The sequence below is a fragment of the Glycine soja genome, chromosome 1, assembly GCF_004193775.1.
Source record: "Glycine soja cultivar W05 chromosome 1, ASM419377v2, whole genome shotgun sequence".
NCBI lineage: Eukaryota > Viridiplantae > Streptophyta > Magnoliopsida > Fabales > Fabaceae > Glycine > Glycine soja.
This window is the reverse complement of record NC_041002.1, coordinates 56,938,231-56,965,006: the sequence shown is the minus strand read 5'-3', so window position 1 is coordinate 56,965,006 and position 26,776 is coordinate 56,938,231. Positions and strand designations below refer to the sequence as shown.

Below are 26,776 nucleotides of genomic sequence, written 5' to 3'. Positions count from 1 at the left end.
ATGTACGAAAAAAACAAAGAATGAAGGAATGAAGAAGAAGAAATAAACCGGCATACAATTGAAATTTTCAAAATTATATTAGATGTAAAATAAATTATATTGGGTATAGGAAGAAAATTCATAAGTGCAAATATTGTTGGGCTTTTATCAACACATCATGTTTGTAATCATTTTATGAGTCCATAATCAACTGCAAGGCCATCTTCATCCGAACGAGATTGTCATCAAGCTGCAAACAAATAAATTTTGCAATTTGCACATGTGTATTACATGAACATGCCACAAAATAGTGAGAATGTCTTACCACACCGTACAGGCTGGTGACAAAAGCATGCTCCATTTGCAACCAATCCATCACCCAAACAGCAGAGTTTTCACCGTGTAATTCATAGTAGTTAACAAATGCAAGTCTGAATTTCATTAAAAAGTAATATAAAATATGTGGGATGCACGATTTGATAAAATGGATTACCTTGTACCACAGTTCGGAATGCCCCTTTGCTCATATAATTAATTGTATAATTATTATAAAATATATTATATAAACTTATATCTACATAAATATACAAAAATTTTAGTGTTATAATGATCCAATTTCATTGTTTGGTTTCAAATATTATAAAGGAGCTTAGCTTTCTTTATAAAAGAAAATTTCATTTTTGGATTTTGTGAATAAAAAATAAACGTTCAGTCTTAAAGGAGTCCACTTAGCGTAATTAAAGATTTAATGCTATTATTGATCCCTAACTGAAAAAAAAAGTGGAGAAGACAAGTTCTTCTCGAAACATCGAATTAGAATAAAATGTAAAAATAATTTAGCATTATTGTTATAGCTGTAGATATTTCAATCGTGTTCCAGATTCTAATAATCATATATGCGAAGCTACATAAAGAGGTCAAGTATCGCTCTACATTAGTGCAAATTAACATATTCAAATTCCTGAAAGTAATGTTAGATTCAAAGAAGAGAAGAATATTTACTAGAAGCGATACAAGTACACCTTGTTTTGATTCACAAGAAAAAGCAGAAAAATAAAATAATTTACTATTATATCTTTAGACATGATAAATAAATATAAAACTAATAAATTCCTTTAATTTTATCGGGGAGTCGAAATTAAATAAAAAATATCAAACTCTGTTGGTGTATTTGGTAAAGGTGAAATAGAGTGGAAAGGAAATAAAAATTTTAAAAATTAATGTGAGTCCTACAATTTCACTATATTATTTAATTCAAATATTTTTATTTTATTTTATTTTAATCTACCAAACACAGAATTTATTTATTTCTTTTTGTATTCTCTCTTAAATTTTGACCAAAGCGAAAAGTTTATAAAAATCTCTCCCTCAATTAAATACTAAGTCAAGCACCACCAGTTTTGAATTTATTCTTGTGGTTTATGTAAAAGAAAAATGTTAAGTACTCAACTTTATCAACAACTCTTGAATTATATATATTTTTTATTTATAAGAATAAAAAATAATATAAAAAAATTACAATACTTAACAATAATTAACGTACTTTAGACAACCAATTATATTCTATTGACTATAGGGTTATTTATAAGAAATTTAACTAAATAAAGAAATAAAAAAGTAATTGGATAGCAAACCTTATGAAAATGCTCCAACAGAATTTTAATATGACTTTAAATGAATATAAAAGGTGGTTCTTTCAAAAGCTAATAATATATATATATATATATATAAACAGAATGGCAAGAATTGTTGATCTACATCCTTAATTAATAATTTTATCGTTTTTAGTTTCACGGGAGAATATGTTCGTTAGTTGATTGATGTATTATATATCAAATAGTTATTCAATGGGATTAATAATCTCATTCAATCTCGTCAAATACTTATTCGGCATAGGGAAATCTTAATCATTCCACAAAGACAATTATTAAAATTCCTGATGAAACAAGACAATTTAAGTAAGAAAAATAAGAGATTTAGAATACCTATCCCTTTTTGTATAAAAAGAACATAACCCCCATTTCGACTACTCCGTTTGAATCAAGAAGGTGAAAAAGATAAATGTAAAAATCCCTTTGCAGAAGGAAAAAAGTTCCGTCAATATTAGAGAAGAACAGGTTACTTGTACTAATTTTCAAACACATGTAAGTAGAGGTTATATAAGAGTATTAATGACACATCGTAACCACACAATACAATATCATAATAATTAATAAAAAAAGGAGCATGAATTGTCGCGTTTACCTAAAAATCTTATATAACCATTTTTTATGAGAAGATTTTAGGATGATGCGATGATATTTTTTTTTTAATCAATGGACTAAAGTCCAAAAAAAAAAAAACTAGACACTAGAATCAAGAGGTGAACTAGGATGTTGCTATGTGCACCAACATTATTACTAGTGCACCCAATACTTAAGGTGAAATGACGAAAATACCTTTAATTCGTAAGTCATTTAAGTTGATTCGTAAAAGTTTTACAGATCAATTTGATCTATAAGTTTTTTACGGATCAACTTGATCCGTAAGACTTCTATGGATCAAGTTGATCCGTATTGTTCCGTAAAAAACTTACGGATCATATTGATCTGTTTCAACTTTATGAATCAACTTGATCCGTATGATTTACAGACCACTCTCACATACACACCCATCACAGAGACAAAAAAAAAGCATAAGGGTAATTTTGATATTTCAATAAAATGATGGGTGCTTCTAGCAAGACTCGGTGAACTATCAGCTAGCAAACAACTCGAAATAGTGACAGGAGCATGAAGAAAAAACAGTTAAAAAAAAAAACTAAAGAGTTGCTTTTCATTTTTGTTTTGTTTTGGAAAACACAAACTAAAACTAAACAAATCAAACTTGAATTAGAATCCAAATCAACAAACCCAAAACCAGATTTAAAATCCACAATAAACTGAAATACAAACCCAAAATCAGAGTTGAGTTCACAACAAACTGAAACTCAAAATTAGTTCCTCCTCCGCTTATCAATGGTAGTGGACAAGAAGGACGGTGATATAACATCACACCCATAGGTCATAGATGACCTTCAACAAAATCTTTTAATGTATAAATTTATATGGAATTATTTTTTTAATTTACTATGACCTATTAACATGAATGAATATGCAATAATTTATGATAATAAACTTAAAGTGTTTGGTTTTTTAATAAAATAAGAAATACGGACAAAAGCTAAAAGAAAGTAAAATTAGAAGTTAGTATAATAAAAAAATAAATGTAAATTTGAATATAAAATAATATATTATCCATAATAAATATTTGGAACTTAATGTAAAAAAGTGAGATATTGTTGAAGTAGTTTAGGTGAATAGAATGGGAGATGTGAAAGTTGCGTAAAAGATAGAGAGGTGATGGCGATGGGGGGAGCCAGCTGTGTCCCCGACATAGGCGTGAGAGATGGCGTTATTGCATTGCCCAACGACTCTTCGCTGGCCATTACCGTACGTACGCCACTGCTCTATCTCTGCCTCCAGCTCATACCTCTCCCGTTACCTTTTGCTCTATTATTATCATCATTCTTTTTTTAGATAATATATATCACTTTTCATTAAATGTCTATCATATTATACTAATTACCTAATACCGCATCATTCATTAGATTTTACTGACTTAGTTTACCTTTTAAATAAAAATAAAGTAGTGATTTAATACCAAACATGCATTATGATTTATGTCAGTTATTAATTTTTCCATATTTAGTATTTTTTATGTTTTTTAATTTCACTAGAGTATACTCGGTAGTTTTTTTTATACTAGACTATGATTCGACCCATAATAGTAAATTATAATTTTATTATTTATATTATTTTATATTTTTAAGTTACTTTAATAATTAGTTTTATCAAATACTTATTATAATTTATGTTTGGTAAAATTAGTTAAAAAGTTAATTTGAAATTAAAAATTAAAAACTTTTAAGTTATTTTTATTAAATCATAAATATTGTGTAACACTGACTATTAGAATAATCGAAGAGTATAAATAAAATATTTAAAAATAATAATTAAGAAATTAAATATATGTTTTAAGAATAAAATGAAATAAAATATAAAAAAATTAGAAGATAAAAATTAACATTTTAAAAAATATTATTTCAAGTAACATTTTAAAAAATGTTAAAAATTACTTTAAAAACTTGTTTATGAAACTATAAACAAGTTTTTTCAACTAATAAAAAATCTAAAAATGAATTGAAATATCTGATGAAACATGATCTTAATTTAATAAGTTATTTTTTTAATTTACCATTATTAATTATCAATTAATTTTTGGTTAATTTTTTAACTTTCAATTAATTTTATCCAACATAATTTAATTAATGTCTAAAACATTAAAAATTACTTAAAAAAATTATATATCGATGAGTAAAATAATTTTTTCAATTAATAAAAAAACTAATTAAAATGTATTGAAAAAGACACTGTTACTCTTAAAAAAAGAGACAATTACCTTAACTAAATGCTTATTTATTGAGTAGTATATACGATATCGGTGAAGGTGGATTTTTTACTTATTAGGGTACATGCGTTAAAAAAATTGTTCCAACTTATAAACCTTTAGAAAAAAAAAAGTTTTGTGGACAATTAGGATTGGCATGAAGGAATTAGGTGCAATTTGGACATAGTTGGTAGCTAATACCTATTACAGTAGTAAATAAAAGAATTAATTGTGAGAAAAGAATTAAATGAAACAAAAAGTGGGATAATAACATAAAGAAGGATTTGGAAATAAAAGATTTATAGGGAATGAAAATAATGAATCTCCAACGAGTTACAGGCTGTCACATTCAGTTTCCACAATAATCCCTCTCACTGTCAGTTATCATCATATATTAATACACTCCAAGCCCCTCTCTTCCTTTCATTCACTCATACAACATGGATCCGTGCCCCTTCGTGCGGATCCTCGTCGGAAACCTCGCCGTCAAGTCCCCGGCATCATCAAAGCCCTCTTCTTTCTCCGGCAAAGTCCACCCTTCGAGTTCCCCCTTCTTCTGCAAGATCCTACTCCAGGGACTTGATTCGAATTCCACTTCTCCTAGAGTGTCCAGTGTCCCTCTGATATCAGACTCCGACCCACACCCTCACTCCTTCGCCGCCTCCTTTGATTTCTCCAAAGCCCAAATCTTGAAAGCCTCGAAGAAGCCCCTGATGAAGATCTCCGTCTACAAGGGCCCCACCACTCCCTCCTGCGTCTTCACCTCCGCCAAACTATTGGGCAAAGTTTCAATACCCCTCGATCTCACCTTGGCCGAGTCACGCCCCTGCACCTTCCACAACGGTTGGCTCTCCCTTTCCAAGAACACCAACCCATCCCAGTTACTTCACCTAACAGTCCGAGCCGAGCCTGACCCGCGCTTTGTATTCCGGTTCGACGGCGAACCGGAGTGCAGCCCGCAGGTTTTCCAAATAAAAGGCGACGTCAAGCAACCGGTTTTCACTTGCAAGTTCAGCTTCAGGGACAAGGACAAGGCTCACTTCCCTTCGCTCAACGCCAACCACGCCGCCGAGCGTAAAGGATGGTCCATCACCGTTCACGACTTGTCCGGCTCTCCGGTCGCCGCCGCCTCCATGGCCACGCCGTTCGTCCCCTCCCCCGGCTCGCAGCGGGTCAGCCGCTCCAACCCGGGGGCCTGGCTCATTATCCGCCCCGACGGAGACGGCACCTGGAAGCCATGGGGCCGCCTTGAAGCCTGGCGCGAGCCCAACAACTCTAACGCCGTCGGCTACCGCTTTGAAGTCCTTCCCGGCACCGCCGACCCCGTTACCCTAGCCGCCTCCACCATCAGTTCCCAGCACGGTGGAAAATTTGCCATCGATGCTACATCCGGCGTTACTCCGGTGAACACTCCCCGCGGGAGCTGGGACCTCGGGTCCGGTTCCGGGTCCGGTTCCAATTCGGATTTCGGGTTGGAACCGAATTTCTTTTATAATAAGGGGTTTGTGATGTCGGCGATGGTGAGCGGAGAGGGGAAGTGTAGCAAGCCCGAAGTGGAGGTTGGGGTGCAGCACGTGACTTGCACGGAGGATGCTGCGGCTTTCGTTGCTCTTGCCGCGGCCTTGGATTTGAGTATCGACGCTTGCAAGTTGTTCTCTCAGAAACTCCGAAAGGAGTTGAGGCAGTAGATTCCATTCCTTCGTTTCGTGTCGTTTTGCGTGCAATTAAGCGGAATCTGTAACCAGGAGAGGAGAGAACTCATTATATTCTTTTTCATTTTTTTTTCTTCTTCTGAGTTTTTGAGTGAGGATGTACAGTTAGGAAATTATTTGGCATTTGCTTAGCTTAGGCATAAAGTTTTGAATTCTTATTTTGCTTACAGATCAGATCTTCTTGTATTCTTTTATTCTTCTTTTTTTTATGAAGAGTTTGTACAGTATTTTTAATTCATGTCTCGTGTGTTGGAATTAAGTAAGATGTGAAATGAAGCTTGAGAATCCAATGTTTTGGTTTAAATGAATGCATCTGATCTGAGGTCCCAATGTTTGATTTTTCATTTGATACTTGGACATGGATTCCACGGACGGACTAGTTATTATTTTCAACCTTCTCTCACCCTAAAAATATTATTTTCAAACCATTTCTTAAACTTTCTTTGGATTTGACCTTTAAAAAAAATCGAAGAGAATTAATTGTTAAACTTATCTTCTAATCTTAGTCTAGTACTATTTAATCTATACATACAACTCTACAGGTGTTTGAGTATGGTACGATTAAGTACTTTTACCATATAAACAATGCTTGATTAACAATATCCAATTCGAATTTGTTCTACGTAATTTTATCCTTGAAACCAAAAACAGCGGTAGTAGAAGTATAGTCACTTTGTAACAAATGCTTGTATCCTGGCTGGGACTGCCTTGTTGTCTCGAACATGAGAAGTAATAATGGTATCACAATGAGCAACGCATCAGGCCAGGCTGTAGACAGACAAATGCTTCTGTCCAAATTAAGCATAATATAAACAAAATCAATTTTTAATATCACCTATATTGGCTGAAATTTCTTTTGTCCTCAACTTTAGTTCAAAGTAATGAAAGATAGCAGATTTACAGGGAGGAAACAAAATCAGTATAAAGATTTAAGCAAAAAATATTTTACTGAAAGGAAAAAATATTTAAGCAGTATCTAAATGACCGTAAAAAAAAGTAGTGTATAAATGTTCTATTAGGAAATGATCCAGAGGAACCCTCTTCAGTATGAAGTATGAACAGAAGGAAGGTGATTAAGGAAAAGAAGAAGAAAAGGGACATCGCGGCTTATGCCCACCACATCCATTTCAAAATAAAGTATGGCTATGTCCAAAACAATATGAAGATTTGTAGACTTAAATTTCGATTAGTATAAATTTTGTTTTATACTGTTTCTCCACAAAAAAGAATTAGATTATTTTATACATTCAGTACTGGTCCAAGAGTAAAAAGTGAGTTCTAAAGCAGAATTCGAGAAAGACTTACATTTTTTTTTTTAAATAAGAGTGATATATGTGAGGGTAGTGGAACATTTTGATTTATGTTTGTGACCTTTTTTCTTTCAGTAAATATTTTTTTTATTGATAGACCTAAAATTAGAAATTTGGTTACTTTATTCTTAGACATACATTTACAAATAAATCTAAGAGTACGGAAAAAAGTTTTTTTTTTAATTCTTCTAAACATAGGGTAACGTGTAGATTCTAATTAAATACTATCCAAAAATATTCTCGAAAAAAAAATAAAAACTGATGTTCAAGTTGTATATAAATGTTCCTCTTAAAAAAAGGTTGTATTTAAATGTTCTGTTAGTAAATGACAGGCACTCTTTCATATTTGGTCGTCAAGCTAATATTATATTGTAATATAAATTATTTATTTTAAATTTAAGATTTATTTTTTATATTTAAAGATCTACATTTGCTATAAAATTTAGTTATATAAAAAAAAACAAAGAGATAACCCCTAGTATATTCGTACGTTAGTAGAATGACATAAAAACTTTTCATTTAGTTGTGCACAATTCTGAAGAGAATTTATTGCACAATAATAAATACTATAAAAGGTATTAAAAGTTGATTTGATTTTTTTTAAAACTATCAGGGGTTAAAAGCCCAAAATAACAAACTCTTTCGTTTGTTAACTCTACAGAAAATTCTCCAATTTTTTGGCTAAAGAAAACAGAAGAATGACATGCTAAAAAATGTAGATACGCAATTCACAAAATCAGGAGGAAGCTCATAAATTTTCAGCTTTCAGGCAAGGCAAGGCTGCAAAATCAATCCTTGTTTAGCAAAGGCATCACCTACCACAAGGAGTGTCTACTGTGTAGGAGGAATCATCATAGATAGCATGGTGATTTCTGATGAGAAGGCTCCATTTGAATTCAATTTTACCCATCCTATAAGTGAAGGGGACCAATTCAATAGAATAGGCGAGTCGTTGTATTTTCCTGCAAAAAAAATCATTGTGGACAACTGGACATGTCCTCATCCATGTCCCGCAAGAAGCATTCATTCTACCTCAAAGAGAGAGTTGAATTAGTTGACCAAGAGGATGAGAATATATACTCTTTCCTACGTTTCCAAATAACGAGTTCAAATTTAGCCAACTTATATGACGTGTTAAACATGTCACGACACATCATAATGAATAAACCATTAAAGCATAAATGCCAAATTTCTTAAAAATATATGGTGAAGTGGTGGCAAGGTCAGCAAATGCACTTGCGGAGGGATGACACCGGTACAGTAAAACTGTAAAAGTAAAAGTGTCAAACAGAGTGAGGACTCAAAGTTTAAGGACCAAATAAATAAGGAATAGTGGAACAGACTAAATTTAGCTCAAGGGTCGTGTGTATTTTATTGTTTTATCCCCAACCCAGTTAAGAAATTAATAAATATTTTTTATATTAAAAATTACAATAAAAGAATACTACTAATAACACTTTTTTAATATTTTTATTTTTAAGAGATTCCCAAGTTTGGATCGTGTCGTGTGAAGAAGATATGACCATGAATGTGCTAATTCTAGTTATTAACTATTAACCATAGCACCTGATGTCTTTGCCCCATTAATCCTCTACTGTCTCTCCACTATGGCCTATTTTATATGTTTTTCAACCGTTCGTTTATTTACTTTTTGTACTCCATTAAGGAAAAGATAAAATTATAGCAATAAGTAATAAGAAGGGAAGCAAAATAAACAACGTCAGTAGATAGAGGAAAAAAGAAATTATACATATTCAGACCTTGATATGAAAATCAACAAGCCTAACTTTGTACCTTTGGGGGTCTTGCCTTGAACATTTTTCTTTTTAACAAGCAAAAGTGTTCAAGTAACATGGCTCAGAAGATAAACTCTAATACTCCACTAGCTGTTCCCCATAACAAAAAGACGATGTTTTTAGTCTGTTGCAGTTGCGTCACCATTATCCCCTTCATTTCTAATATATGCGTATCCAGATCAGTTCAGAACTCTGCCACATTCTTAAGGATGTGAGAATCAGAACAATCAGTGTCATGGTGAGTCTGATGTTTCATCTGTTTGTGTGTCACCCTTGAACTCATTCTTAGTAACATCAGTGTTCTCCTTCACATATGAAATATTCCGATTCTTGTTTGTTTCACTCATTTCAGTGTCACTGTTGTTCTCAGTTTCATTTGATGCCACGAATTTTGCTGTGTTTTCTAACTCACCACCCTCTAGATTAGAAGATTTACCTGCAGCTGCATCTTCCTTTTCTGTTTCAACAGGGACTGTTGAGTTAGAACCAGGCAGGTTTTCTTCAGAGACTCTATTGCCACTCTGCTCTAATCCTTCTGTCTGCACATTTTTGGCATCTTCAGTGACTGTTGCATTCATAGTACCATGTTGAGCTTGGTTTGATTCAGATGAAGTATTAGCACTAGTTCCTGCCAAGTTACCACCAGAGATCACTGCTGTCAGATTACTGCCAGCTTCAGAATGACTGTCCAAATATGTCGTGGTAATATTGTGTAGATTTTTTACATCTTCAGTGACTAATGTATCCACAGTACCATTTTGAGCTTGGTTTGATTCAGACGAAGTATTTGCGCTAGTTCCTGTAAGTTACCACCAGAGATCACTGTTATCAGATTACTGCCTGCTCCAGAATAACTGCTCAGATATGTTGTTGTAATATTGTCTAAATGTGAGCTATCCACTGTGTGGGACAAGCTGTCGCTTCCAGTTTCTTTACCAGATGCTGCATTGGAAGAAGTCCCACCAGGCAATTCAGCTTCTGTAATATTAAATTTGAACTATGTTGGCCCCTGTTACTTTCCTTGGTATAAGTAGATCTGTTCTCTGATTTCGTCATATTCATTGCTGAGTTTACATCAGAGTTTTCTAAAAGGGTCTCACTTTCGGTGCTAGTTGTACCAGTATCACGAGTGACTGCGCTAGAGCCTAGAAGCATCATCCTCCTTGTAATTTTCCTCCCGAGATTCATGATTGTTTTCTTTCTCTTTCTCATCACTCTCCTCTTCTTTCGCTTTCTCTTCATCCATGAACTCCTCATCACGATCAGTATCCACTGCTGATTGCTCTTGGTCATTTTCATCTATCTCATCATCTCCTCCACTCCTTTCATCTTCCACCTCATTGTTTTTGTTTTCAACTTCCTCTTGTTCATCTCCTCCTCCTCTCACTCCACGTTTGTAACCTTTTTCTTCTGATTCATGCTCATTTCCTTCTTCATGTTCATTGTGTTCATGCTTATCTTCATCCTCTAAAATATTCTCATCTTCCTCATGCCTTTCATTTTGATTCACTTCATCCATACCTGGATGAATATCTTTTTCTACCAAGTTACAGAGTCTGATATGAAGTCTGAGTTCAGGCCGACACTTTTGCATCATTCTCATGAAATTCCTTCTTCTTGTCATGCGAGTGCTTAACCTGATAGATCAACCAGAAGCAAACACCAAGCAATAGAATAATCTGCAGAACATGCTTGACCTTGATGCCTTTGGATCTGTTGTTCCTACTTGACGACTGTTTTATCATGCTTAACTTAGGAACCGCTAATTGTAACCTCTCCTAATACCAAGGCCAGCCTCCCTGCTTTTAATTGGAAATGCATAATTAGGAACTACGTGAGCAGTGATCAACAATGTAAAGTAAATGTACACCAATGAGGCAATATTAATAATATGAAATTAAAAACAAAAATGAAAGGTTCCCATTCCTTTGAAATTCCTGTATCGACGACAATGAAGCTGCATTTCAATTGAAAGCTCCAGAACTCCAAAGAAACGAAAACAGCAGGAAAAACCATTTAACATTAACGGGATAACAACATTTATACACCATTTATTCAGGGTGGGAGATTTTTTTTATCTGTGAAAATAGAAGACACTGTTGGGATTTACAATAACTCATGTCCCTCCTCAACCAACCGAGATATCCCCCTTCACATTTAGGGTGGGAGATGGTATAAAGAACTAAAAAACAACATTTCACTTAAAACGTAACCTGTGTCAAAAGAAAAATTCAATAAAAGCGAATTTCACAACCATTTAAACTAAGGTTCCGGAATAATTATAAACGCAAGACTAACTCGGCGCTAAACAAAAACAAAACCCAAATAGTTGCAGCAGAAACAAGTGCTCCCCGAAAAGCAAATACATATTAGCTCAAATGAAAAGTAACAATTTTTTATAAATGTTCATTTTGTTATTTCCGTCTACACTTGGAAGCATGCAAATCAATACAGTTGGCAGGAAAAGTGGAAAGGCGGTGAGTGGTGTCGAGGGGGGTTCAGACCCAAACACACCACAAGCAAACCCTAGAAATAGAAAAACCCCTCAAGAAAATCTAAAAAGGCACCAACAGAAACAAAATATTTATCAAATATCAATCAGAAAATAGCAGCTACAAGCACATAGAGTGTCCTCCATTCACCATTGATGAACAAAGAATAGAGATATGAGAAAACCTTGTTCTGCAAACGAAGAAGAAAGGAAATGAATGAGCAGAAGAAGAGGAAGGGAAGGAAGCAAGTAATGAGTTGATGTTATTAAGAGGTGCAACTGCTTTCTTAGGGAAAAAAAGAGGAAGACAGAGAGAACGTCTGTATTTACCATATTGGGAACATTAACATTTAAATAATAATTTCTATTTCTATTTCTAATAACAATTTGTTTTTTTAGCCTATAATGCAGTTTTTGGATATAAATTTGTGTACATTATGTTCTATCTTTCTATTCAAATAAATTAACATTAAATTTTTAAATTCACATTTTATTTCATTATGATTATTTTCATTTTAAATTATAAATTACAAAATTTACGCATTATATGTCAAATATATGTTTTTTTGAGACAAAAATATATGTTATTTTAACTAAATATGAAACTACTATTATATTTTTTTAATATATTTTTAATATCTTCTAATATTTGGTTAATTAAATGATTGCGCCTAAATACTAAAATATTATATTAAATTGATGTATTTAGTTAAGTGTATTGATTATTTAATTTAACAACCGTAAATTTTATAACAATTTAAAATGTACATATTAATAAAAAAAATTTGATTGGTATAATCCTGTGAAATTTTCTATGGGTAATGAAAAATAGGAAAGGAGAAAAAATCACATGTAAAATGGTAAAAAAAAGGGCTGTCAAATTTGTATTGTTTATGTTAATTTAAATTTAAATTTAAATTTGGTTAAAATTAGTAAATATCAATTATTTTTTGTTTTTCACAATATTTTTTTTTCAAATTATAATTTGAGTATAATGTTTTGACTTTTGAGAATAATAATATAATTAGGACTCATTTTATTTTAATCACAATATTATCTATTGTTTACTTTCATAAATTATAAAAAAATTCAAAAATTAACATTGGATGATGTTTTTTTATATGTGAGAATGAAAGATAATGTGAAAATACATTGTTCAATTAACTTAATTAGACTCTCTTAACAAATGAAGGAAATATAAAAACATAAAGCAAATAAATGATAAAATGTAAATAAAAAAATACTACATTAGACTAAGATTAAAAAGGAAGACAAAAACGATAAAAGAAAATTATTTACAGCAAGGATATTTTTCAATCAATAGTATCACGGAAGTAAATATTATCTTTCAACTCCTAATAAAGTATTCTTCGTACCAAAAATTAAAACCTGAAATAAACCAATTGAATAACAGAAAAAGTATAAAAAGATGAACCAAGTAAGATGAAAATATAAAAGACTCAATGACATAACACGTACAGAAAGAAATTATAATAACAACTATTATTCACTGAACAAATTATTTACACTACTAATAAGACATTTTAAAAAAAAAGAAAGTTTAAATATTCTAATCGTAAATATCATTCCTTAATTATAACGACACTCGTAGATGATTGATTATCATATTATCACATCGTATTATATAAAATCAACATAGATATAAGATTATGTTTTATTTGATTGATCATGTAAAATAATTATTTTATTTGATTGATTAAAAAATCATAGAGTAAAAGTTTCCATTATTGAATAATTGAATCTGTTAGTTCTGAATTATTATGTAATTATTTATTACTTACAATGATTTATTATAAAAATATTAAAAAACAATTATAAATCTAAAAGAATAATATAATAAAATATTTGAATGACTCCTCCAAGAACTGGACTCCATCTAAGCAACTAGCAACACCTAATTTAAATGACAAAGGCTTCATTCTCTGTAGCAAATTTTCCTGAAAAGTTGCTGTAACCAAAAATACTTTATACTTTTTCCCATAAAATTTGGTTTTTCCTATTCGTATTAGGAGTATGAATGACTTATCCACATGAGCTGGTTTGAGGTTGATTTTGATGAGTTTGAATTTTAAATTTAGATTTGGAGTATTTGAAAGATGGATTTAAGTTATATTTAAGTTTTTTATAATTTTGTTTTATAAAATCTCAGTTAAACTATTTTTTTAGTCTCTCTTTTTATTTAAATTTTTTATTTTTTTATTTTAAATATTCAATTTAATTATCTGATATTAAAAAAATGTTTAATGTTGTTCTTCTGTTCAAAATGATACTAATAATGTTAACACAATTACATGGAAGAACAATATTGAACAATTTTTTTTTTTTTTAAATGGAAACCCAAATTATAGAAACTAGGGAAAAAAATTATATTTCATTTTAACTTAAGAAAATGTTTATTTTCTTTGGGAAATAAGTTATATTTTTTATAAAAGAAGATATAACAAACACCCATTATCCAATTCTAACTAATTGCCACGCAAACTCTAAGTTGATCTTAATAACTATAAAATCTCAAAAAATCACAAAAACACAAAGGTGATTGCCCAAAATATAAAGATCTAATATTATTTTCGTTCCATTTTTAATTCCTAAAAAATCGTTCTGTTTTTAGTTCCTAAAAATTTCTATATCAAGTACCAAAAGAGGAACGAGTTTTTATTTGAGAAATAAAAAATAGACAAAAAATAATAAGAAATAAAAAACAAAAATCTGCAAAAGATGAAGGACTAAAAATAATAAATCCTTATTAGCAAATCAAACACACGTACACGTCAAGACCATCCTGCTTTTCTATGTTATATAGATATGTATGTTATGGGAATATGATTCTGCTTTACAAAATATACAGACAAATCATATTTCTGTCAAAAAGAAATTTAAGAATAAAAAAGTTTTTTTAAACATGAACGGGTGAGAATAATAAATTATTGGTGAGAATAGCAATTCACAAAATATTAGTAATAGATTACGTTTTGTCGTTTTGTCTGCTGGCCTTCAGCAGTGTTTTCTCTCCCGCTCTCTCTAGCAATAATATGAGCCGTGCGATTAATTTAAGGCTTCTGATTCAAGCACCGTCAAAAAAATCTGCTGGAGAGTATCCAGATCCCTTTCTTATGCCTCAAGCACTAAAACATTGTTTGTGTGCTGCCAAAATCCTCCAAACCTGTTTCCTCAAGCCTTTAAATACTAATCGGTGCCTAAGTTCAGTTTTTTTTTTCGTGAATACACCATTTTTCCTTTTTTTTTTTTTTAAATAATTTAATTTTCAATCTACATTGTTTGGGACTTTGTGTTTGGAAAGGATGAATTTATTGCACAATCTATATTAGTTCCATGAACAACTTTGTGCTTTGTATGAAGGTGAATACACTCTTTCTCTCCTTTTTGTTTTTTTTTAATTTAAAAATTATAAAATAAATATTATATTATATAATTTTTTTTAATTGGTTTTAAAATTATTTATTTATATAAATTAAATTTTTTAATTTTGTTTTTAATTTTTTTAAAAAAATATATAAATAAAGAAAAATAAAAAAAAAATTGGATAAGATTAGAGTACAATTTTTTAGTTACTTTGTATGTACTTTTGTAGCTAAGTGCTGTTGATATTTTTTTTTGTTATGTTCGTTAATTAAAAAAATAAGAAAATTAGTTAGTAGTATTAAAAAAAACTAAAAAACACAGTAAAAAAATAATTGATGCATCTATCTTATGCAATAGACATAAAATTTCAAAGAATAGTAACTGAGATGATAGTAAAAAATAATGAAACATATTAAAAAATACAATTACAACACAAATATGACAAAATTAATAATGATTTGAAATTGAAATATGTTGTGCAAGATACATGTCTTACGAGTGTTGTCAATGCTGACTGTGATATATTCATTATATTTGATGGATGATAATTGCTAATGACATAAACAAACTAATTATATCTAGTAATATAATTATATTAGAAAATTCAGATTTTAAATAAAAATATTCACCTAAAAAGTATGTTAAGTAAATTAAATAATAAAACAAAAATAATTATATTTAATAATATCATTTTATTTAAAAAAATTATAAAATTTAATTTAATAAATAAGTAATTTTAAAATCAATTAAAAAATTATATAATATAATATTTATATTTTATAATATTTTAAATAAAAAAACAAAAAGGAGAGAGGGTTAGGTATACATGACATAGCTATATAATTTGTTTGTTTTTGAGTAGTCCCTTGGCCATGTTAATTTGCAAACTAGTGTAGATTGACCACATTTAAAGCACAAAATCTCAAGTAGTGTATATTGGAAATTAAATTACAAAGTAATATAGATTAAAAAAAATAGGAAAAAGAAGGTGTATTCGCAGGAAAAAAAACCCCTAAGTCCAAGGGTCTTATGGTACTCTGAAAATATGAAAAAAATTAAAATTACTCATAAAATAGAATTAGCTCTAAAAATCAATATAAAATAATAAAAACATTAAATTTTGAGTTTAATGGTCATTCATGCCAAAAATTATTAGATGATTTAAAATTATCATGTCATTTGTAGTTCTTACCAATAATTATGCGTGAATAATTGATAATAAAATAATTTTACATTATCATTTACTCACAAATAATTATTGGTATAATTTTTAAGATAATTATTATAAAATTTAACAATCTATCATAAAATAATATTTTATGATTGGATGATAATATTTTACATTGTAGGTGGATAATTTTTTTCTCTCTTAAATTTTATGCTCAGCGAATTGTAACTCTAAATTTAAAGATTAAAATTGGTTGGTTTATGATTGGGTTGAATATATTTTATAGATATTTGAGGTGGTTTATTAATAAAGTTTGGTTTTTTAAGAGCGAATCACACCAATTTAATTCCTGGAATTGTATTAGTCCTTGAAATTAATAAAATAGCAAAATAGTCTTTAATATTGTAATTATCAATCAATTTAGTTCCTAAAATTGTAATGAATAATCCAATCGGTCCTTGAAATTAAAAAAAAGGTAAAATCATCACTGAAATTGTAAACCATGACTTAATAAGTTTCTTTCTTATTAGTTTTTTTTTTTTGACAAAAACTTCTTTATTAGTTAATGCCATCTAAAAGGGCGAATTAATATGTTAAGTGCGTAAGTGATAATCAACTAGACACATACATGGTTGTCATGCCATAGGATGAAAATGACCAAAATATTAATGAAATAATAATCAATATTCTGATCTACCCATTGTAAAAATGTCACTGCAGTAACTCTTAAAATCAAAATTTGTGAAACATGGCTAATAATAAAGGGAAATGCTGGATGGAGGATGTCACATATCAAGTGGACCAAGTCATTTTGAATTATGTACCTTGTTTATCCTCTTTTGATCAATAATATTCAACAATTTTAACCGTAAAAAAAAGGGAAATGCATAGTAACACCATCATTCTCTATTTAATTTTGCATGTTTCATCGATGTTCTAGTCATTTTTATCTTTGTGATGTGATAACCACGTATGGTTGCCCAGTAAATTCTTTTCTTTTTTGTATCTTTATTTTTTCGTAGGAAAAATTCAAAACTATTGTATTGCTATTGTTGATTTCAATTATTGCTATTCAACAAAAATCCATTTTTTTTCTTCCGTGTGTTCTTGTTAATTGATAATTGACTTTGACATGATCCAATCATCAAATACTTTGAAGTAGGCATGGGAAGATCTCCCTCTGTAGAAACTAGAAATGTCTGGAAAGGATTGTCCATGTTTGCAACGCACTAATTGCATCATCTTTGTGTTGTATGGTTCACTATTCCCCGCCCCCCGGTTCCCTTCATAAAGACATTATGATATGTTTGATAACATGACTGACACTAGCTTGGGGAGAGAATATATAATAAACCTAAACCTGCACGAAGTCACGTTGGGATTGGCATGATCCTAAGGACATCTAGAACCCGCGCATTAAAAGTCTAAAAGCTACTTCTACCATTTTATTTCTTAATAATTGGTGGAGAAAAGATTTCAGAGGCAGATACGTTTTGTGGAAACCGATGATGAATCAGAAAAAAATTATGCATAATTTTCCAGGGTGGGTATTATGCATAATTTTCAAATCCTTCTAGATTCAAGAAGAAAAAAAACAATTAATAGTGTCATAACTCTTCCTTGGTATTCAGTCATTACAAGTTGCAGAAACCATACCATTGCACAAACTTTACTTACTTCTGAACTCGCAAAGCGAAATGTTTTGGATGCTAACATTCTTTAAATACGATATAAGTTGGTTGACATGGTTATTTAAGCTCGTAAACGTTGAACAAAATAGCAACTCAACAAGTCTTTACTATGTTCGATACATTTCAGGAACTCACATTCGTCGGGGAGAAAACAATAATTGTCTTGCATAAAATAAAATATACGGCTTACCTGCATAATACATATATTTTATTTAGTTGAAAAATAAGCAACTATAATACAAAGTGTTCCAAGGTTTCGTCATTTAAAACTAGGAGAAATAAGTACATGGATAATAATACATATTAGAACCTCCAAGCGATCAAGCTTATCGAGGATCCATTTCGCTAATCGACATGTCATTCACAGACATTGGTATTGATTGATCGAATGGCAGCTCCTTTGGCATGTTTGGATCAGTTCCACTGTGGACGAAAAATGCAGGCTGCGTAGGAGTTGGTAGAGTAACAGTGTTACTGTCTAGCATAAGAACTATTGTTGCCATTGTGGGTCTGTCAGCTGGATCTTCTTGGACACACAACAAACCAATATGGATGCTTCTGATGACTTCATTCTGATTATAGGATTCTCTTAATATGGGGTCCATCAGTTCCAAAGGTGTTCCATCCTTCCAAAGTTGCCAAGCCTACAAAAAAATTCATCAAGTATTTGTCACGGTGTGAGCACCCCATATTTTTTCCTTTTCATTAATAAAGTACACAACTTGGATGAGTTAACCCGAGTAAGCTAAATGTCTGCTCTACTTACATAGCTCAATAGATCCTCAGCACCATCCGTTTGATAGAAAGAGCTATTCTTCTTGCCACTTAAAATCTCCATGAGCAGGACTCCAAAACTGTACACGTCAGACTTAACAGAGAACTCTCCATGCATGGCATACTCTGGAGCCATGTAACCACTGTATATAGCATAGATTGAATTGAACCATCAACACATAACAGTCAGCATGCATAGAAAACAAAACACGAAAATCTGGAGTAACGCAAATGATGTATAAAGTTTGTTTGTTTAAAACTGCTAAGATATTTGAAAATGATTTTGATTGATATGTTAGAATTAGAAAAAAGTGCTTCTACAAATACAGGTTCTCCAAGGAAGATATGAAATTTGCACTTACTAAGTCCCTACTATTCTGCTGGTGTTTCCTTGAGTTTGATCGACTCCAAATATTCTTGCCATGCCAAAATCTGAGATTTTCGGATTCATATCTCCATCCAACAATATGTTACTAGCTTTAAGATCACGATGTATAATTCTAAGCCTAGAATCTTCATGAAGGTATTGAATGCCTCGAGCAATCCCTCCAATAATCTTGTAACGTCTCCCCCAATCCAACTCCCTTTGCTTTTCAGGATCTAGAAATTGGACAAAATATTCAAGTCATATGAAAAATATCAAATAAAAATGTAGTAATTTGGAAGAAACATTGCGACACTTTGATTGCATGAAAAATATATACAATTTATTATTTGACCAACGGATAACTGTCCTAATTTTTACGCATCGCTTCCTGAATTGTGGTCGATTGACGATTATTATGTATATACTGAACAGGCCAGCAGGGCAAAAACTGGAAGCAAAAAAAATAAAAATCAAAGCAGGCATGTAAAGTAGACACAGAATTCAGAAAGATGGTCCTACCAAAGAGAATATAGTCGAGACTTTTGTTGGGCACATATTCATAAACAAGTATCTTCTCTTCTCCTTGCAAGCAAAACCCAAGAAGCCTGACTAAATTTCTATGTTGAAGCTTGGCAACCACCACCACTTCATTCTTAAATTCTTCTCCACCTTGTCCAGAGCTTTTGGAGAGTCTCTTGACAGCTACTACTTGTCCACTCGAAAGAGTGCCCTGAATTTTCCAAATTAAATTAAATGACATATATGTAGATGGACCTTATTTCCTTCTTGCATAGAAACAAAAAAAAGTACGCTAGTACCATACCTTGTAAACCTCACCAAATCCACCTTCCCCCAACTTGTTATCGGCAGAGAACTTGTTTGTGGCCGCTTCAATTGTGCTGAAATCGAATTGCAAGGAGTCCACAGTGGGGATGTCATACGCAGCTAAAAAGCCAAATCAAACGCATAAGATAAAATCTTTCATAAAAAAACAGTATCTTTAATTTTTTGGTGGATCCTTACTTTTTCCTTCCTTTACAGAACCCTGCTGCTTCTTCCTTGCTCTTCTACTCAAGAAACAAATTCCGACTATAAATATAAGCACAGCGACCGTAATTGGAACCACAATTGCAACAATCGTTCCAGCTGAGATCCCACTGCTTCCTGCGAAAACAAAGTTTTACTACTTTGCTAATAAGTGTAACTGAATTTGAGTGAAGATATTAAAAATTACCTGGGGAAATTGGTGAAGTTGGAGGAGGAAGAAGTGTTGGCGGTGAAGGTGAAGATGAAGGAGGGGAAGCAGTGACGCGGTAGAAAGGGTAGAGCTCGTACCTGACATTACAGCTAGGATAGAGAACCCTTCCTCCCTGCTTTCCCTGACAGCACCAAGGAAGGTCTCCAATCACACCACTCAGACAACTTCTACAGTTTTCCTGGGACAGATCCGGCGTGCACTGAGCCAAACAGTATAGAGACTGAAACCCAGAAATGTTGGCTTGATTCACTGCGTATTTCTTCAAACCCACGGAAAAGTTTGCAGCCTCGTCAGCGGTTCTGTTTATGGTTTGGAAAAGCAGGCGCATGAAGGAATCCTGGTTGGAGATGTTGGCGGTGTTCAGGAGGCCGACACGTGGCCGCGTGTCCACTGTGGAGAAGAAGGAGCGGTTCGAGTACCGCACGGTGCACTCGTCGTACCAAATGACGGCCTGTTTGGCCAGGGAGCACTGGGAGCGGAGACGCCCCGTTGCGTTCACCACGCACTGTTGGCACAGAGCAGAGGGCACGTCACCCCTGCACATGAACAGGCCGTACACCCTGTCGGACGGGGATGTTCCCAGTCCCACGGTGTTGTTGGAGAATTCGGTGGTGGTGGCGTTGGAAGACAGGGAAGTGAGGAGGGTCCTCAGGTTGAGTTGGTAGGCACTGTTGGCGGTGGTGTTGCCGCCGGAACAGTTATGGTACAGGTACACCGGGGTGGAGCTCTGTTCCTCCTGTGCTTTACAAGTGCAGAGAAAGATCAACAACAACAACACCAGCTTCTTCCACGAAGCCATAACCATCTCTCACACACACACTCTTGTTTTGTTTTGCTTCCACTTTCCATTTCTTCTCCTATTTAATGAGATTGGACAGGACTCGAGTCTCCTTGACTTTCCGCACATACTTTTCCTCAATTTATATATATTTTTTCTTATGGCTGAACTCTAATTCATAGATTAATTCTATTCGCACTGATAATTATTAATTAAAGAAAATTTTACACGTCATAAAAATTAAATATAGTTTTTTTATTAAATAAATCATTTGTACTCTTGGAAACTTTATGCCAATCCTTTCTTCCTCAGTCTACATATCACACGTGAATGAGAGTTTTATTGTCTATCTATCTCACGTAATAAAAAAGGTGTAAATTTCATGGAGTATTACGTAATATATGTACGGCTCTGATATTGATGAATTATGTAAATATATCAAATAATTTTATCATGTAAAAACATTCTAAATTTTTTATTTTCTTTTATCTTACCAATTTCTTTCCTCTATAATTCTCACTTGTGTTATTTATCATATTTCTTTTACAACATCTTCCAGATATTTTGCCACAGCGCGCTCAATAACATGTTTCTTCTATAAAAAAAATGGTGTGAAAATAAGTTTTTTTTTACAAATATAATGTAAAAATGTAATTAAAATGATGTATGTTAATAATACATGAGGCAAGTCGCAAGTCAAGGTATTGATTTGTCTGATTTCAATGTGATTTATTCTGATTATCTAATATAATGTTACAAAGAACAAAAGTCCAAAATTTGAAATGGAAAACGATGAGTTATGGTTGTCTAAAATAAAGGATGACCCAAAGTCGCCGAGGATAAGTTGCGTGGGTGGGGACTACAATGAGGGGGACACTTCATACGGATCAACGGGTTGATTAAATAGACCAAGTCCTATTTATTGTCTATGCTAAGTAGCAGATTCAAAACAAACTTCCATTTACGAGAAAAACATAGTATTTAAATATATGACTTTTAATTTATTAACACTAAGTTAACAAGTTAATTATATTATAAAATAATTAATATTATTATATATAATATTAAATTTTTTTAATATATATATATAAATTTATATAATAAATTTTGTAATAATTAATTTTAATATATTAAAATTAAATTAAATGACATATAATTTATTATGTAAATTTATATGTATATTAAATATATATTAAAAACTAAAAAAATGCAAAATATTTCTTAAAAAAAATTGTAATTCATACGTACATATAGAATACAATTTTTTTTAAAAATATTTTGCAAATTATTTTTTTTTGCCTGGTGCCAAAGCAATGCCCGAACATCTAACATCACAATTCACAAGTATGGGCCTTTTGGCCCTCCCACACACCAATAAAATAAAATAGAAAATCTAACACCACAATTCACAAGTAGACCAAGTCTTCTCCATCTGAATTACACATGTATGCTGTATCACGTATTATATAACACGTCCCACTTTTTGTGCTACTGTCAAGAACCCAACACCCCTGCACTAAAATTGTCACAAAAAGTGGCAAATCATCGCGGTAGAATATCAGAAAATATCATCTCTTTCACTGAAGGATTGGTTGTTGTTGATGGATCGGCACGAAGCACCCTACCCAAAGAAAGTGGTGGTTGTCTTGGTTGGGGAAGAACCATTGATTCGCTTCCCAGGAGCACCACCACATTTGACATGGTGGGCCTGTGTTCCGGATTTTCTTGCACGCACAGCAGCCCGATGTGCACACACCTTACAATTTCCGAGGCATCACATGATTCCAATAGCATTGGATCCACAAAGTCCAATTCTTTTCCTTCATTCCACAGTCTCCATGCCTGTCATGGTTAGAATCAACACTATTACATATACTTTTTCCTACCATTAGAGAACATAAATTACTACTGAAGCGTTTGAATAATAAAATTACATATGCCAGCAGTGTCGGGGCAAGTTCGGTCATGTAAAAGCCACTATTTCTTTTCCCGATGATGATTTCAAGCATGATAACACCAAAGCTGAAGACATCAGATTTCACAGAGAACAACCCTTCCATTGCATACTCTGGAGCCATATATCCACTATTTTGATCATCAACATCGCGTGTGGGTTCATAGTTCAGTTCATGGAAAATAATCTGGAATGTAACATTTAAGACAATTACAGAAAATAAAAGATGGGTGCAAGTAATTGGCTTACTATGTTCCCACAACTCTTTTCGTGTTTGCTGCATTTTGATTCTCAGAAAATATCCTGGCCATACCAAAATCTGATATTTTGGCCAACAGTTCGTGGTCTAACAACACATTGTTTGGCTTTAAGTCTCTGTGAATGATTTTAAGGCGAGACTCCTCGTGAAGATAAAGTAGTCCTCTGGCTATGCCACTGATAATGCCATGGTATGTCTTCCAATCAAGTTTTGAACGCTTTTCTGGATCTTTATAATAAAAAACAAGAGTCAGTCGAATGTCATCTTGTGTAAAACAAAACCAATCGACGATAAGTGTGGAAGGCTTATGAATTGAAAAGTAAGCAACATAACAAACCAAAGATAAATTGATCAAGGCTTTTGTTTGACATGAATTCATATATGAGTAGCTTTTCATCCCCCTCCAAGGCACACCCTAACAGCCTCACCAAATTCTTGTGTTGAAGTTTGGCAATCAATATGACCTCATTTTTCAATTCCTCCATGCCTTGCCATGACTTTCTCGATAATCTTTTAACTGCTATTTCATTACCATCTGGTAGAACACCCTGCAATGTAAATTGCAAAATCAAACACAATGAGAGGACTTATATATCAACCATAACCCGAGCTAAAAAGAGTTTTAGTGAATTATATACTATATAACCTTGTAGACTGCACCAAAGCCTCCTTGTCCCAGCTTATTTGTATCAGAAAAGTCATCAGTAGCGGCCTTAATGACAGCTAAAGTCATGAACAAGAGTTCATCGGAACTAATCAAGTCACCTTCTTCTGTGACTGCTACACTCTTGGGGGTAGACAACTCTTGTAATAGCGTTCGTTCACTTATTTCTTCATCTGTTTCATTTTATATTTTGAAGGTATGCACAGATAGAAACCAAGTAAAGAGAATTGAATAGCTGACAGTTCTTAAATAGTTTTTGAGATAGTTAATAAAATTACAGCTGTAGAAGTTCACCTCTCTCTCTATCGTTCTTTCGTCTGAGGCAAGCAGTGGCCAACCCAATAAGAAGTGCTAATACTAAAACTGATCCACACATAATCAACACAATCATCCAGGACTTCCATTTCCCTCCTTGTAAATTGAAAAAACCTTCTGTCAATATATCTTTTTCATGCTGATGCCGCCCATCAAATATAATTAAATTTGATTTTAGTCTTTAAAAAATTTATTAGTTTTGATTCTCATAAATTTTATTTTATTTTTAAATAGCAATAATGTACTTGTATCTTATTATTCAATATATTAATGACTATTTGATATATACGACATATAACTCGATATGATATCTCTATATGTGTTGGAAATAAAAGACGAAATCATGTTCTTTAAGAACTCAGGACGGACAAATGAAATAAGTATGAGAGTATAGAAAATTAACACTGCGAATATTAATATTGAAAAATGAAAACTCTCTCAATTTGACCAAGGAAATCACATGACGTATGGTACAGTAAAATATTACTGTATTACAATATCTTCCGATGTAAGGGGATCATATAATCTCACCTAATAATAATATTTTTCAATTGTCACTGGAAGAAAATATGACTTTCTCTCTCTTGAAAAAAATTACAATTTTACAAAAATTCTCTCTATTACTATCTTAAATGGCTGCGATTACTCTAACTGTTCAGAAGTTCCCTATAAGTACATTTGAATTAAGTAACTTGAATTATGAAGATTTTTTTAACTAAAATATATGTCACATGATCAGTGATATTAACAATTTTTTGTAGAAAAATATTAGAATCAAAGCAAAAAACAAAACAAAAATAAATTTAACTACTAAATATTTCATAATTTTTAAAATTATTCTATACCAAACGTGAATAAGCAAATAGAAATAGAATGTAACCAAAAATATTAAGATTCAGCCTGAACTCTTAAAAAAAAATTCAACTTAGAATAAAAATCAATCACGGGACTCTAGCCAAAAAAAAATAATAATAATGGAGGTTGAACAATTTCTTGAAATTGCATTAAAATCAAGCAATGAAGCTGAATAGTATTGAACAATTTCTTGAACACACATGGTTTTTTGTCAGAATAAAAAAAAAAAAAAAACTTACCTGTGGAAGTTGGATAAATCAAGCGATATGCAGATGAAGCATTGAAGAACTGAGACAACTGGAACCTGATATTGCAAGTCCGATCAAGAATTATCCCAGCTTCGAGGTCGGAGCAGCATTCAGTGAGTTCTGTGAAGGCAGAAGTCAAACAACTACTGCACTGTGAGTCTGGAATACATTGGACTAAGCCATATATTGTCTTGTTCCCAGGATAGTCAACTTCCCCAGCTGCAAACATGTTCTTATCAGGATTGAAAGCAGCCTCGTCTGAGAGATTGCTCATTAAATATGTCAAGTATTCCCTAAATCTTATAGGATCCGATACTTTCTTCTCCTCATTATTCTGCTGCGGATACTTTCCAGTATAAGCCACGACCTTAAAGCTCTGAAAGGAGTAACGTACTTGGCAAAGGTTATACCATATCATTGCATTCTCACTCTTGCACCTATTCATGATATCTCGGCTTGCTTTCTCAATGCATTCTTTGCAAGCTGTGGAGTTGGAGATGTCCCCTCTGCAAAGTGATTGTCCGTACACTTTGTCTGGGCCTTGTCCTATGGATGTGTCATAGAAACCTGCCTTTGAAGCGTTGTCGGAGGAAAGCAACCTCAGCACAAGCTTGAGGTTGTTATGGAATGAACTGTTGAGGCTGTACAATGGGAATTCACTGGGACAATAGGTATCAATAGGGTCTGCACCAGAAACAACACCGTTTAGTGACAAGATCATGAACAAAAGCATAGCGACCATGATCCCAATATCACATCGATCAGCTTTTGCCCCAAACATGTTAACGGCAGGTTAGGATTGATTGCATAATGGAATTGGAAAGGGTACTTAAATTGAGTATAAAATCAGTGGTAAACGCTAGTATTGTTTTTCATTTTTCCTCCTGATTGGGGGCAAAACTTATTCCTAATGACTAGTATGCAGTATATAATAGTCTACATATCATTTCATGCTTACGTTTCAGTCTCACTCAATGGGCGGCTGAATCATTAAGAAAGAAAGGATTGCTTCGGATTTAAAGAACAGCCGAGCAGGGCATCTCTTGACCTTCGATCGCCTCCAACTCCATTTAATATCTACCCATTAGTATTTCAATATCCAAGTCTAGATTAAATGTAGAGATCAAAATTGAGAATTGAGCAAGGTAGGAGACCGAAATCTTATTTGAACAAAAAAAACAATCAATTGTGTGGATTAATATTTTAATTTATAAAAAATAAGTGTCATATTTATTAGTATTAACACCCTACAAATGTTAGTTATTTAATTTTTTTAAATTATTTACCTAAAAATATAAAATAAAAA

General features: G+C 32.3%; 3 protein-coding genes and 1 pseudogene across 5 annotated transcripts; 1 reads left to right on the top strand and 3 right to left on the bottom strand.

Moving 5' to 3' along the window:
• The first annotated feature begins 4,843 nt into the window (after nt 1-4,843).
• LOC114368032 lies at nt 4,844-6,462 on the top strand. Its single transcript, XM_028325366.1, has one exon. It carries the CDS (start codon nt 4,887-4,889, stop codon nt 6,132-6,134), a length of 1,248 nt encoding a protein of 415 aa, XP_028181167.1. The 5' UTR covers nt 4,844-4,886; the 3' UTR covers nt 6,135-6,462.
• A 2,734-nt stretch (nt 6,463-9,196) lies between these two features.
• Nucleotides 9,197-11,038, bottom strand: LOC114368023 (annotated as a pseudogene). The gene has a single exon (XR_003657320.1). The product of XR_003657320.1 is annotated as a YTH domain-containing protein 1-like (transcript).
• A 7,053-nt stretch (nt 11,039-18,091) lies between these two features.
• Nucleotides 18,092-21,273, bottom strand: LOC114368016 (cysteine-rich receptor-like protein kinase 10). Its single transcript, XM_028325345.1, has 7 exons — nt 20,374-21,273; nt 20,163-20,303; nt 19,963-20,084; nt 19,659-19,869; nt 19,135-19,372; nt 18,765-18,915; nt 18,092-18,642 (listed from the first exon to the last, which is right to left on the bottom strand). Exons 1-7 carry the CDS (start codon nt 21,200-21,202, stop codon nt 18,325-18,327), a joined length of 2,010 nt encoding a protein of 669 aa, XP_028181146.1. The 5' UTR covers nt 21,203-21,273; the 3' UTR covers nt 18,092-18,324.
• Nucleotides 21,274-22,489: 1,216 nt separating this feature from the next.
• Nucleotides 22,490-26,595, bottom strand: LOC114368008 (cysteine-rich receptor-like protein kinase 10). 2 transcript variants are annotated; one of them, XM_028325333.1, is made up of 8 exons: nt 26,429-26,595; nt 25,462-26,154; nt 24,347-24,463; nt 24,035-24,225; nt 23,726-23,936; nt 23,379-23,616; nt 23,110-23,260; nt 22,490-23,017 (listed from the first exon to the last, which is right to left on the bottom strand). In XM_028325333.1, the coding sequence occupies exons 2-8, from the start codon at nt 25,913-25,915 to the stop codon at nt 22,718-22,720; spliced, it is 1,662 nt and encodes a 553-aa protein (XP_028181134.1). In that variant the 5' UTR covers nt 25,916-26,154; nt 26,429-26,595; the 3' UTR covers nt 22,490-22,717. The 2 variants fall into 2 exon arrangements, with proteins under 2 accessions (XP_028181134.1, XP_028181124.1); XM_028325323.1 differs by lacking the exon at nt 26,429-26,595 and having other exon boundaries at nt 25,462-26,415.
• Nucleotides 26,596-26,776: the final 181 nt, after the last annotated feature.

Bases quoted from the DNA above. Each gene is read 5' to 3' on its own strand.
- LOC114368032 (XM_028325366.1), top strand. From the start codon at position 4,887: ATGGATCCGTGCCCCTTCGTGCGGATCCTCGTCGGAAACCTCGCCGTC.
- LOC114368016 (XM_028325345.1), bottom strand. From the start codon at position 21,202: ATGGTTATGGCTTCGTGGAAGAAGCTGGTGTTGTTGTTGTTGATCTTT. The intron at 19,870-19,962 runs GTATGGTACTAG...TGGAAAATTCAG, and splicing joins GATTTGGTGAGGTTTACAAG to GGCACTCTTTCGAGTGGACA. The intron at 19,373-19,658 runs GTAGGACCATCT...TCCAATTTCTAG, and splicing joins TCTCGACTATATTCTCTTTG to ATCCTGAAAAGCAAAGGGAG.
- LOC114368008 (XM_028325323.1), bottom strand. From the start codon at position 26,251: ATGTTTGGGGCAAAAGCTGATCGATGTGATATTGGGATCATGGTCGCT. The intron at 23,937-24,034 runs GTTATATAGTAT...TTTACATTGCAG, and splicing joins GCTTTGGTGCAGTCTACAAG to GGTGTTCTACCAGATGGTAA. The intron at 23,261-23,378 runs GTAAGCCAATTA...TGATCAAAATAG, and splicing joins AAAAGAGTTGTGGGAACATA to TGGATATATGGCTCCAGAGT.